The 13,356-nt window shown below is 42.6% G+C and overlaps 1 protein-coding gene across 6 annotated transcripts in view; it reads left to right on the forward strand.

The window, feature by feature from the left end:
- LOC127377951 (neural cell adhesion molecule L1.1) overlaps positions 1-13,356 on the forward strand; it is a 46,889-nt gene that overhangs the window by 9,625 nt on the left and 23,908 nt on the right. For 3 of the 6 annotated variants that reach the window (XM_051426305.1, XM_051426302.1, XM_051426306.1), the window contains 4 exons: positions 7,736-8,110; positions 9,385-9,399; positions 11,640-11,742; positions 12,638-12,807. In XM_051426305.1, the coding sequence (XP_051282265.1) occupies positions 7,966-8,110; positions 9,385-9,399; positions 11,640-11,742; positions 12,638-12,807 (433 nt within the window). In that variant the 5' untranslated portion in view covers positions 7,736-7,965. The remainder of the gene's footprint in view (positions 1-7,735; positions 8,111-9,384; positions 9,400-11,639; positions 11,743-12,637; positions 12,808-13,356) is intronic. The other 3 variants (XM_051426304.1, XM_051426303.1, XM_051426307.1) reach the window with 2 other exon arrangements.

Consider the following 13,356-nt stretch of genomic DNA (forward strand, 5'->3'; position numbering starts at 1 on the left):
AATCTAATAGACCCCAGCCGGGCCAGGAAGCCACCCAACGCGGGAGCTGCTGTTTATCCAGCAACATACCGTCACTAATGACTGATTTATGCGCTCCTATGCAGCCGCTTCGTTTGTCATGTGGAGAGAGGCAAATCAGAAACAAACACACGATACTGGCTTTGTGTCTGCAGAGGTGTGTGTGTGTGTGTGTGTGTGTGTGTGTGTGTGGTTGGAGGAGGGGGTAATCCAGAGGTGGCTAAATAATGTCACGCCAATAAGAGCTAATTTGAATGTGAAAGGCGTCGGGTTGTGCTCTGGGACCAGCGGGTAAAAAGTCTCCCCCATCCTGTCTGAAAAGCAAATAGACAGAAACAACACAATGGTATAATTCAGACAGATAGATGTACATATCTGTACACTAGAGCTGAAATTGAATGGCACAAATGTATTCCTGATGATAAATGAAGTCGTTTTTGACACACAAATGCTAAATATTCCCCTGTTCTAGCTTCTCAGTTTTTGTGCTTAGTAATTGTAAATTGAATATATTTGGGTTTTGGACTGTTGGTCGGACGGAACAAGTTCGTTAGTTGCAGCCCTGAAGCCCGACATATACTTGCTGCTTAACCACACGTCTGTGTTGCAGACGCCTTGTGTTAATTTCTTAGGTTGTGCTCAACCGACAGGATACGTAATGGAGCCATCATGCATACTCGAACACATAGTTAAAAGCAAATATATCTCAGCTACATATCACAGATCATAGTTAATTGAGTTATTTGTCTCTTGCTGCTCACCCATTTTTCACGTCTTTTTCTTTATCTGATGTTTGATTTGAATCAATCTGTCGTTAAGGACACAACCAGGTTTCAAGTGATGTTTCCTGCTTGATCAAAAGCGGATCGCCTCCTTCATAGTGTTTCACAGTGTTGTTCATGTGTAAAATGACAGAAAGAGTTTAAAAGAATGAATGAAGAGAGCTAGAGAGAGAAGTTTCAACCCTGGTGTGAAAGTCGGATTGTCAGTTTGGGAAAGTTACAGAAATAATCAAACCAATTATATTCAGTAAAGTTCATTCGAGCTGATGGGAACATGAATGTCGGAGCCAAATTTCATGACAATCCATCCAATAGTTGTTGAGATATTTCAGTCTGGACCAAAGTGGTGGGCCGACCAACCGTCTGGTGATCGTACCAATCCACAGTGTCTCAGTTAATGGGGGTTGGATGCTCTTCTCGTTATTACAGCATTTCTTTTATGGTTGAAGCTGATAAGACAGGCCGGTTTTCATGTTTAAGCCTTGCCTAGAGCAGTTTCACAGACATATCACTGGTGTAGAGCCAGAGAGAGGAGCTGCACACGCCAACAGAACGGCAGAAAAGTGGGTAATGATGGAGGAACAGACACAAACAGAAAGGAAGAGGGAAGACGGCGGGTGGTTGGAGGCCTAACAGTTGATGTGCTTTGTTCCAGGGTCAGAAACCTCCTCGTGTTTATTGAGTTATTCGTCTCCTCTCCTCCACGGGGACTCACAGTCTAGTTAGACTCGGACACAATGGCAGCTCAACACAGACACGTGGCTGAGAGTATCTGAGTGTGTGGAGGTGGTGGTGACAGGACGATGACATCAGAGGGGTGACCATCATAAAGCAGGAAACAACGCAGTGTGTCAGTTCCCAGAAAGAAGAAGAGTGCTGGGAACTGGATATGTTGAAATTACATACATTACATATTTGCCTCTCCTCCATCTGCTGCACAGATGTTGCACAATTGTTTTTGTCTGTCTCTCATACATCCCTTACACTGATGGTTGCACATAGCACACAAATCCTGTTACATTATTCAAGACTCTGCAGCACATGATCCAAGGATGCATAACTGTTATAGCCACCCTGTCACCTAGGAATTATGTTTGACTCGAGACATAAGATTCTTTTATAAACATTAAGTTAACCAATGTGCTTTTGTACTCTGGATGCAAACCTCAGACCCTCAGAGTCCTGCTCCACCGTGTTACATAAATATCATCCTGGTAGGTTGACACTACAATGTAATTATGTAAACAATTCAGTGATATACAAATGTAATTTCTAGGAGACAGGGTTAGTTAAATACAGTATATACATACTGACAGAGATAAAGCTCACACACACACACACACACAAACACACACTAGCTCAGCCTCCCAGATACTACATTTTCATAGTAGTTGTATTACTTTTCTGCTACATACTAAATGAAAAGCACACCTGGCTCAAATTAATGAGACAAAATCTTTTGTCATTTAGAGAAATAATTTTTTACCTGAGGGTCTTCTGTTGCCCCTGACCGCTTTCACATTTCATCCAGTATATATCATATTGTAGCCTGCTGTCCTCCATTACAATCCAGTTTTGTTTGTGAAAATCAAAGTAATGTTAGTTTCCTTCACGATCGTAACACTAATCCAATGATGTGATTGGACTGTTGGATTTCAGCTCAGTAGGAGGTGAAAACAGGAGTCATGTTTTAACTAAAGTAACTGTAAATGTATGAGTAATTAGTTACACTACGAGGTAACATTAACATATTCTTTTAAAACCTATTTGCTTTTCCAAAATAGTGGTATCTGAATGTAATGTAAAGGTGACAGGGTTCCCACACACACACACACACACACACACACACACACACTCCCATTCACAGACATGTAAGTGGTGCTTTATTAAAATGACATATATTATATATTCATGAGGCCTGATGTGAAGGACATCAGCAGTGTGATCTACAGACTGACTGTCACACACACACTCACACTAGATGAAATCACCTATAGGGTTGGTCTTTGCTCCAGGCAGTAGCATGGTCAGCATATGTGTGTGTGTGTGTGTGTGTGTGTGTGTGTGTGTGTGTGTGTGTGTGTGTGTGTGTGTGTGTGGAGTAGTAAATGTGAGGTATGTAATGAATAATGAATTTAGGTGAATTTAGGTCACGCAGCCAACTGGGAGGGACAAACTGGGAATAGCTCTTTCTTTCCTCGTCTTCATGTGTCTCATTGTGTGTGTGTGTGTGTGTGTGTGTGTGTGTGTGTGTGTGTGTGTGTGTGTGCGCACTGAGGGGGAAGTATCCTCTCTCTCCTCCCTTGCTTTTGCTTAATCTCTCCATCCACACTTCCCAATTCTTTCCTGCAGATCGGAATCTATCAATGAATTAATTTCTCGCTCTGTCGCGCTCTATCCGTCCACCTGCACCCCCCCCCCGCCTTCAATGTGGTCCCCTTCACCTCCTCCCCCCGCCTCAGGCCTCCCAATGGACTGTCCCACCTGCACCCGCCCTGCCTCCCCTCCTCCCAGGCCTCCCTCCCGGTGGACTGGCTGGTCCACCTGCCCGCCCTCTAAAGCCCCTCAGGTTCTATGGGACGGCTAAAGACTCTGGAGGAGGTGGGGCTGGGGGGGGCGACAGAGGGAGGAAATTGGTACAGTATGTTCAATGTTAAGTGGTACAGAACAGAAATATGGCTGCCCGCAGGCTCACTTTTAGACCTGTTGTTGTGTTTAGGGTCCCTGTTTAAACACAGCTAACAGTTCCATGACTTCCACTTACAGACGTTCTACACAGATTGACACATGACTTCCGTTTGGGGCCGCTGTATTTAAAATAACATATCCAGTATAGCCTTACCCCTCAGCAATCTCAGAAAAGTCAATTAGACATGAAATCTATTTGTTATTGAAATTTTTGTTAAACCTCTATGTGGTTTAATTGACTCCAACCCAGTGTCTGAAATGGTCCAGCACTTCAGTCCACATGAGTACACCTACCGCTTCCTCTGGTGAGCACGGCCGTACCAACCATCGAAGTCACTGGTATTTACAGGGGTACACAATAAAAGTTGCGAAATAATTGTCTAAGAATATGCTTCAGTGGTCTAGTGCATGCCCCTAAAGCCCGCTAAGTTCAGTTTTCTGACAGTTTAAAAACCTAACAACAATCAATATTCTATGTTAAAAAGACAAAACTCCAGCAGTTAATCCATGATCAAAATTGTTGGCAATTAATTCTCTGTTGATGGACTAATTGACTCAGCTCTGTATTTAGTAATATGATTTTTAGACGTACAGCATTGTGGTCTGTACATGGGGAACTAAAGCCAGTGTCAGCTGAACACAAGGCTGTACACTCTGATCTTTGATATTTATACTGCACCACGGATGCTCCAACTCACCGCACTCTCTTCCTGCACATCACTCTTCTCTAAATCCTGAACACTTCTCTAATGGCTCCCTGTCTGATCCAATTCAAGAGGCCCATAATGGCGACAGGGACGATGAAAAGTGAACAATACTGCGAATTAAATGTCATTGTGCACCGTGAATTGTAAGTTGTCAGCAGAGGTCAAGTATCTTTAAGCTGCAGCCTCAACACGGACACGCAGACACACTCCTTGTCTGAAAAGGAGACGATTCGCCATCATGCCCCTTTAGATTAAGACTTAATTCATTAATGAGCACTGGCCCACCCCCCTCCTTAACTCAGCGCCACAGTAGGCGGTCCATGAATATTTAAATTAAAGGAAGTCCATGTGAATAACCTCTTTTTTTTTTTTTTTACAACCACGAACCAGAATCAGTGTAAATGCTGGATATCGTTACTGGAACTGGAGCATGCTGGGACATTTTCATAACACATCATTCATTTTCTGTCTGCGCTCATTACATCGGCGAAACCCCTACTGCTGGTCGTTATCTTTTCCTCGTTAATGGTCCCCACACACACACACACACACACACACACACACAATTTATGTCCCACTGTTCTGTCCGGGTCATTTATTTTGGAAATGAGCCTGGCAGGTAACAGCAGCCCCAAAGGCCGGGGGCAGGTGTGTGTGTGTGTGTGTGTGGGGTGTGAGTGTGTGTTTAAGTGACCATGAAGCAGGGCAGATGAGTGTGTGTGTGTGTGTGTGTGTGTGTGTGTGTGTGTGTGTGTGTGTGTGTGTGTGTGTGTGTGTGTGTGTGTGTGTGTGTGTGTGAAAGAGACAGAGGGAGTCAGGCGTCATAATTTACAACAACAGCAGAGTAGATTGGTGAGTGTCTGACAACAATAGGAGCTGAAATGGGGGTCATGTATGTTTCCTGTCTATCTGTGTGTGTGTATGTGTGTGTGTGTGTGTGTGTGTGTGTGTGTGTGTGTGTGTGTGTGTGTTAGAGAGAGAGAGAGAGAGATGTGTGATGGGGACAGGTTGCGTAATTATTAGATGTAGGAGGGGGTCTACATTAGCCAGCTGTCACTCCTTGCCCCTCACCCTGTGTGTGTGTGTGTGTGTGTGTGTGTGTGTTTAAGACGAGCCTTGGCAGAGGACTCCAGCCGGTTACACTCAGAGATTGATAAGTTATGACACCTTCTGCAACCTCCTCTGCCCTTGTTGTCTGTTCTTATTTCAGACGGGTGTCAGTCCAGTCTGACCAGTTTGAACCTGATGATGAAGATATTCTTCATCTCTAATGTTCATAAGCTTTTATTGTTGCTTTAGGCACCATCATCACCATCACAATTTGGTTTATGTGCAAATAAGTGCACAACAACAGGCACATTTTAAAATGCCAACACCGTAACTAAGATGGTGAACATTGTAAAACATTGTACCATTAATAATTATCATTATCATTGTGTTGTCACAAAATACTAAACGTTGGCAAAATGTTCAGCTACGTGTTTCATTTGCTTTCTCCAACAATATCGTCTCGTTGCATGATTAAACATCTTTATGATTATGTTCAGTCACTCAAACTTTGTCAAGATTAGAGAAATAATGTGGCCCAGTTTGAATATTAAAACACTTGAAGCAGGAGACAGGATGTGTTTACTATTTTAAGCTAAAATTCCTTAACCTTGAAAGTAGAATTATTTTCCTCTTGACAGCAAACATAACGCATTCTTCTTTTTAAATTTGTGTTGTTCATAATGGTTGTTAAAGTTAGATAATGTCAGCAGACTTTAGGTAGATGATATTGTGTAACATAGTGCTGCAGGGATCACGTGTTTTTGTGGTTCCTTCGACAAAAAGCCAACGGGACTTCATCATTGGATTTTCGATTGTGTAGAAAATAATATCTGTGACGAACTTGATTGATGATTCTTACACATTTTGTTCAGCCAGATAATCTTCACAAACAAACTCCAATTTTATGAATCTGAATTTTTTATGAATGAAGCGTGAATGCGATCTCCAGAAGCTATGAACAAACTACACAACGGTCGCATTACTTCAACGACACCACCGTTGAAAATCACATTAACTCATGTAATAAACTTTACAAGTTGGAAGGTTTCAGTTAGAATAGTTTGTAACAAGGGTGTAAAGGCTGACTTGTAAGGAGATAAGTCGCCAACGACCTCTGTAGTCTCATTCAGCCACTTGTTAGCAAGACATATAAATTCACAGTTAGGGTATTAGGTATTTTATGTCGTTGAACAAAACGTGAAACTCTCTTAAGCTTGTGTTAACCACAGATATTATTTCATACATAACAGAAAGAATATAAAAAAAAGACATTGAATTTGGGGCGAGGGAACCGCCATGGGAGCCGTGGTCACAGCAGTTGCTGCTTCAAGTGACTTTTTCAATATTGAACCAAGACCATAACCTTTTCTAACCAATGTGAAATGACTTTGGTTGTTGCCTTTACCTAACCACACTTTTCTGGGCTTTGTACACCCACAAACCACCCCACAACTACCAACCAGCACTTCCTTCACTAGAAATAATGTTGCAAGGAAATGTAATTTACGTTTCCCTGCAAAACGTGATTTTGAATTTGTAATACACATAATTCCTAGGAGACGAGGTTTCTGTAGGAAACTCCAGCAGGAGGAAAATGAGCACTGTTGTTTATTCATTAGAGGGAACTCCTTGAATCAGTTGTTTTGTTTCATTAACATATTCCCATAAATGGATCCGCAGCCTGATTTCAAGGCCTTTGAAGTGCCGGTCGGTTATTTTTAGAGCGAATGTGAGTTTTTAAAAGTGCAGAGCGGATTTCTAAAAGGATTTCAGCAGCTTTAAGCTGAACCCAAGGAGGCGCGTGTAATCCCTCACTGCAAGTAAAAACAAGAAAACGACCAAATTTGGAGCGCTGGGGTTTTGGCCTGCACGGCGAGGCAGCGATAGAAAGGAACAAAGGGGGAAAGCCTGATCCATCTGTGTCTGCTTTCACCCCCCCCCAACACTCCTGCTGTCACGGGTCAGTGTTCAGTCAGCAGCCAGGGACAAAAGAGAAGATGTTTAGATGAATGGAAATGCAGTCGATGTGGCAGAAACACACACAGTCTCTCTTTGTAATGTCATTAGTAGAGAAGATGTTTCCTGCTGCTTTGATCTGATCTCTCTGTCTTTATCAGGATGACCTGAACCCTTCGTCTCTGACACTCACACATACAAACACAGGCGTCCTTTTGTCTTAAAATGGTGTGTATGTTGTGAATATTTTGATTCATAAATATAAAAAACTAATTGTCAGCACACACTCTCATTTCCTGGAGTTAATTGTGAATATTTTATTTGTAGGTCAACATGAATTCCCCTTTGGAGTAGATTAATGTTTGTCTTGTTCTGGAATGACTTATGTTTGATGAAATTAATGATGTGTTTGCTTTCTTTTCTGCTCTCTCCCTGCCCTCCCCTCCTCCCCTCTCATCCCTCCTTTGTTCTCGCGGTCAATCCTCTCTTCACCTCTCTCCCGCCTTCTTCTCCCCCCCCTCGCCCCCATGTCAGCAGCCGGAGAAGGGATTGTGGACCTGACAGAGAGAGGCAGACAGCCTTATACAGACTTGCTGTGAAAGCGACACACACATCTTGAAACACAGTTGTTTTCTGGGCTCCACTCTCCAGAGGGTCTGGGAGGTCCCTGGAGTGTGTGTGTGTGCACGAGGTGGGAGGGTGTGTGTTTTATGTGTTGATGAGTGTGTGGGTGTCTTGCGTCACTTTTCATGGGACATTGAGAGATGTGTGTGTCACAGCGTCGGTGGACGGGCTATAGGGGGCCGTGCTCCCCCACCCTCCCCCTGATCTTCCTCCTCCTCCTCCCTCTGTCCTTCCTCTCCTCCACGCCTCCCTTCGCTCAGGGAGCAATCCAAATCCCCGAAAACTGTGAGTATTCCTGCAGCACGAGCATTTCTCACCATTCAGTATCATTTCCTTTAAACATTATCCTCAAACTTAAATTACCCTTCTTAAGCCCCGCCCCCTCTCGCTCTTCCAAACCACAGTTTCTCCCTTGTGTTTGGAAGGGGAGGGTGAAGTGAAGGAGCTGCAATCTGCAACTACACCTCTGTATGCCACTAAATCTTGTTAGCTAGCTAATAAAGATCAATAGTTGATCAAAAGCCAGCAAAAAGGGGCGGGACTTAGGAAGGGTCAATTAACATAGAAACACAGCACTCACAGATAATGTCGTAACCTCATAGGTTTACGGCCACTTTTCATTATTTACATTGTTTTCTGTTGAGTGCTTTTAAAAGTCTGCGTACATTATCACACACAAGATATGTTACAAAAATAAAACATCACATGTTGCCGACGACACGTGTTGTTCACGGTTTCAAAGTGTCATCACATTTATTTTCATAGCACGCTGAAAGGAATGGTGCTACTTCTTTTTCTTTTTCTTCTTTCATGTCCTTTTCTTGCCATGTTAATCCGTCTGTTTGCTTTGGTCCTGTGATAAATCCTAAAAACGTACAAAGGCTAAATGTTGCACACAGACAGTCTTAACAAAGAGAAACTTAACATTTAAACACATTCACATAAGCACATACACAAACACACCTTTCCTCACAATCAGCTTTAGAATGACCTCCGGTTTCAGAGGTTAAGTTCAAAGGTCAGCAGGCATTTGCCAAGATGGTCCCAGAGGAGAGGAAGAGGGGATGAGAGGAGGAGTCGGGTTCAGTTTGACCTTCAGCCAATGACCTCCTCCTCGGGGTGTGGCAGAGAGAGCAAGAGAGATGAGAAGAAGAGAGGGATGGAAAGAGGATGGAAATGAGAGACTGGGGGTGGTGAAGAGAAAGAGATAGATGAAGGAGGACAGGGAAGGTGAAGAGATGAGTGTAGAGGAGAAAGATGGAGGGAGGGAAGGGTAGGGACACAGAGGGGAAAGATGTAAATTGATCAGGGACGCCATCAAGTCTGAGTCAGAAAACTGAGAGAAGACAACTCCTTTAGACGAGTCATTATACTGTCATTACTTATAATCAAGTAAATGAATAAAAGTTCTCCTTCTCTGGAAACAGCGTTTTAAATCTGCCATCAACATCCGCATGTTGAGCTCAGATCTGTGTGAGTCTACAGCATTTTAAACTAAAACCTTTCTCTAAGTGCTTCCTTTTCTTCCCTCTTTTCCTTGCTTACCTGTGGACAAACAGATAAAGTGAAAAACAGTAAGTGACCTTCCTTGTTCTGACAATGAAGAAGTGTGTGATGGCTCTTGACCCTTTATGTCAGTGACACGTCAATCCCTCAGAGCTGTGGTGTAGATGATGGAGGTCTGTCTTATTGTTGCTGCTGTATCTCTGACTGTTCGTCCTCCGTCATCCGTCTGCAGTATGGCAGCCACGCAGACCAGACAGTGAAAACCTGATCTCCAACATTTTCATTGATTTTATGTGTCAGATGGGCAACATTTGGAGAAAAATAGATGAGTGACCATTGGAATTAAAGCTGCAGTTGGTAACTTTTATAAAAAAATAACTTATTGTCATATTTGCTGAAACTGTCACTACATCCTGACAGTAGAACATGAGACTGATAATATGCAAACAAATCAGGTTCCTCTGGCTCCTCCTAGTGCTCTTAATGGTATTTGCAAGAATCCACCAGGCCCATACGAAAACAACCAATCAGAGCCGAGAAAGACAGAAAGACACTTTGGGTTGGTGGTTAGAAGGTAGTTGATTGTTGAGTCTCATTCCCAGCGTCGGTATTCGACAACCTGGAAAGGAGATTCACCAGTCAACTATCTTTCTCAGCTCTGATTGGTTGTTTTCATTTAGGCCTGGTGGATTCTTGCAGGTGCCATTAGGAGCTCTAGGAGGAGCCAGAGGAACCAATTTTTTTCAGTTACCTGCTGCAGCTTTAAATTAATTTAAAATTATTTATTCAACCCCCCAAAAATGCATGTAATCCTTGATTGTCAATGGGGTAAAAAAAAAAAAAAAGGACAGCAGCCATTCTTACATTAAATTGTATGGTGTTACCAATGATGCTAATTAAGGTTCTGTTCCATTCAGGTCAAACAGAGTCAGTGTGCTGATAAAATAATTGGCACACAGCAGCTTTGTTCAGCAGATATCAATGACAGACAGGTTTTGTGAAAGGCAAGATTAAAAAAGCAAGAGGGGCAATAAATGCACTTCATTTACAGCGACCCTCGTCTGCACTGGGCAGCACTTTATGGTGGCTGCCACTCCAATGGTTTGATGCTTTTAACAGATACATCTTTTTCATGTGGTTGTTTTTCTGTAACTGTTGTGATTAATGCCCCATGTGCTCTTGTACATGTTGTGTTTGTGGGGTTTTTGCTTGTTTTTTTTTGCCCTCTACTGCAAATCAGACTTCCCCTTGAGGGACAATCATTTGATCCACGATCTGAACTGAACTGTACAAGAACCTCTAAAGTTCATTAATTAACATGTCATTAATCCGTACAACAGACAAAGAGTAAAAACAAGAAGTTCTGCCGTTACAGGGGGTCAGGTGGTTAAGCTACGCCAACTGACTGGCTGCCGACTCCAGCTTCATATTAAACGAACGGACAGACGGACGTGAAACTATGCATCTTTAAATGCAAGCTTGCTTTTAAGCTCATCAGCCAGGCACTCACAGCAGGATGTGGCCACAGTCCATTATATGCTGTTTATTTATTTCGATCATATTCATTAAATATGATCCAGAAATTAGAAAATGTTTGGTATGAATTATTCAGACCTTCTTTCAACCCTGCAAAAGGCAAATATCAAGAGATGGGGAAAACTAGCAATGACAAACCAAAAATACATTCACATATTGAATCAGCTGTAATACTTGAACACGGCGTTGCCAGTTGAGTGTTTGAAATAGTTAGCAAGCAAATGGAAAGTCTGAACAATTAGCTAACAATGGGGTGGTTAAAGATACAAGGTTGAAATAGATACCTAGTTAAAAGTAACCACTTAAACTGTTAGCATCCGCTTAAAGTAAATAGGTAAAACACAGAGAGAAAAGTAGGTCAAACAGATAAATGTTTGAATGGTTAGTTGAAAGTACATGTGTGAAAAAGATAGTTAACATAGTTAGTGAATAAACAGTTTAAATGGTTAGTGTTAGTTATAAGGAAACAGTTGCATGCATTAATAAAAGTAATGGATGAATGGTTGAAACATTCTGCTTCTGCCAGGTGGTAGTAAAAGCTATTAACACTGTAATAATAGTGTTAAATAACATCCAGTTCAGATGAACATGTTCGGTTACTTGATCTCTTATTAATAATAATAATAATAATAATAATAATAATATGTGTGCTCTTGTATGTGCTTGCCTGCACTCAGTGGTAATTACTGTACATTCAGTTGCATGTAGTATTTCATTACTGTGTGTGTGTGTGTGTGTGTGTGTGTGTGTGTGTGTGTGTGTGTGTGTTCAGTGTCACAGCCTCCGGTGCTGAAAGAGACGCCGATATCGTACACAGCCTTTTCTCAAGAGGACATCAATCTTCCCTGTGAGGCTTCTGGTACCCCAAAACCCACGTACGTACAGCAGCCAGACCTGTGTGTGTGTGTGTGTGTGTGTGTGTGTGTGTGTGTGTGTGTGTGTGTGTGTGTAATTGCTATACACAGCAGAGTGGACAAATATAATGGATAAATGAGACATATGTATGTGTCTGGATGTTTGTCCACTTCCTCCCTCTGGCCTTTCTGTTGGCATGGCGATAAATGTTCTTCTAATAAAATCAGTGCAATAACAAAATCATGTCTGTCTTTCCGTTTCTCTTTGTCTTTTCCATCCCTCCCACTCCTCCCTGCCTGCTCTCTCCTCTCCTCTATCCTCTCTAACCTAACTCACCGCTTTTCAAACTTCACTTGTATTATTTTAAAGACTAAGGCTGGCGATATTCTGTAAGACCAAAACTAGTCATGTGTCTGTTTCTCAGTGCTTTCCTGTTTGTAACTCTCAGCTATACATAAAATAACTCACAAATAACAGTAATAGTTTAAGAAAATGTTACATAAACTGAAGGAAATAGTGCATTTATGAAGGACTATTTTCAGTGGCGGATTAATCCACATTTGGTGCCCCAGTTGAGTATTTGGGGCAGAAAGCCGGTGTACGTGGGAGTGAGTCTGAATAAATTACAGTGTGAAGGAACGTGCAACAGTGTGTCTCACTGATGTGTTGTTAATAGTTTTTGGACAACAGTGGCGTTTCATACACACAATATCCGTTAGTAGGATTCACTGGAAACTACAGCACTGTTTAAGAAACCTTGTTTTAAAAAAACATATTTGTAAGATTTACATCTTCAGTAGGAAGAGCCACAGCCAGGGTTTGTGGATTTTAGGTGTTCAGCCCATCACACTTGCTTGTTAATCTGTCTTTGAATTGCTTGTTTTATGTGACAAAAAACGCTCCTTTTCTCCGCAGTTACCGCTGGATGAAGGACGGGTTGGTCTTTGGATCGGAGCGTAATAACTCCGGGACGTTGGTAGCCGAAGGCGAGGGCCTCCTCACTCAGTACGAAGGCTACTACCGCTGCTACGCCTCCAACATGCTGGGGACTGCCGTCACACAAACCGTACGGGTCATCGTGGAGCGTGAGTCACACACACACACACACACACACACATACTGTACATGGTCTTCACACATGCTGATTCATAGCAGTCAGATGAATGAAATGTTATAAAGGATGTACAGTAAGACACAAACCCCCTCCTCTTCCTCTCTGTCTATCTCTTCTCCTCCCACACACACACACACACACACACACACACATAAACACTTCAGTGACTCATGAGTGAGGTTGACTGGGGCCACCTGTTCTGCTCTCTCATCTCTTGTTACCGTGGCAACCATTTCCTGGAGACTGTGACGTCACTCGGCCAGGAGAGCACACGGGGGGTTGCCAAGCATGAGGCAGTGCCGGGAAGACAGCCTCCGATAAACACACACACACACACACACCGGTCAGAGAATCGATATAAAAAGGAAGTCACGTATTATCAGCTGAAGGGTATAAACGAACTGCAGGGCGGTAACTTCCACTGTTTCACTCTGAAAGAACAACAACAGAGTCCTCTCACTGTGCTGCTGACACAAACTGCCTGTCTGAGTCTCTAATGTTTCCACTGAATTTCACCTCT

The sequence above is a fragment of the Dicentrarchus labrax genome, unplaced genomic scaffold (genome assembly GCF_905237075.1).
Source record: "Dicentrarchus labrax unplaced genomic scaffold, dlabrax2021, whole genome shotgun sequence".
NCBI classification, from domain to species: Eukaryota; Metazoa; Chordata; class Actinopteri; family Moronidae; genus Dicentrarchus; species Dicentrarchus labrax.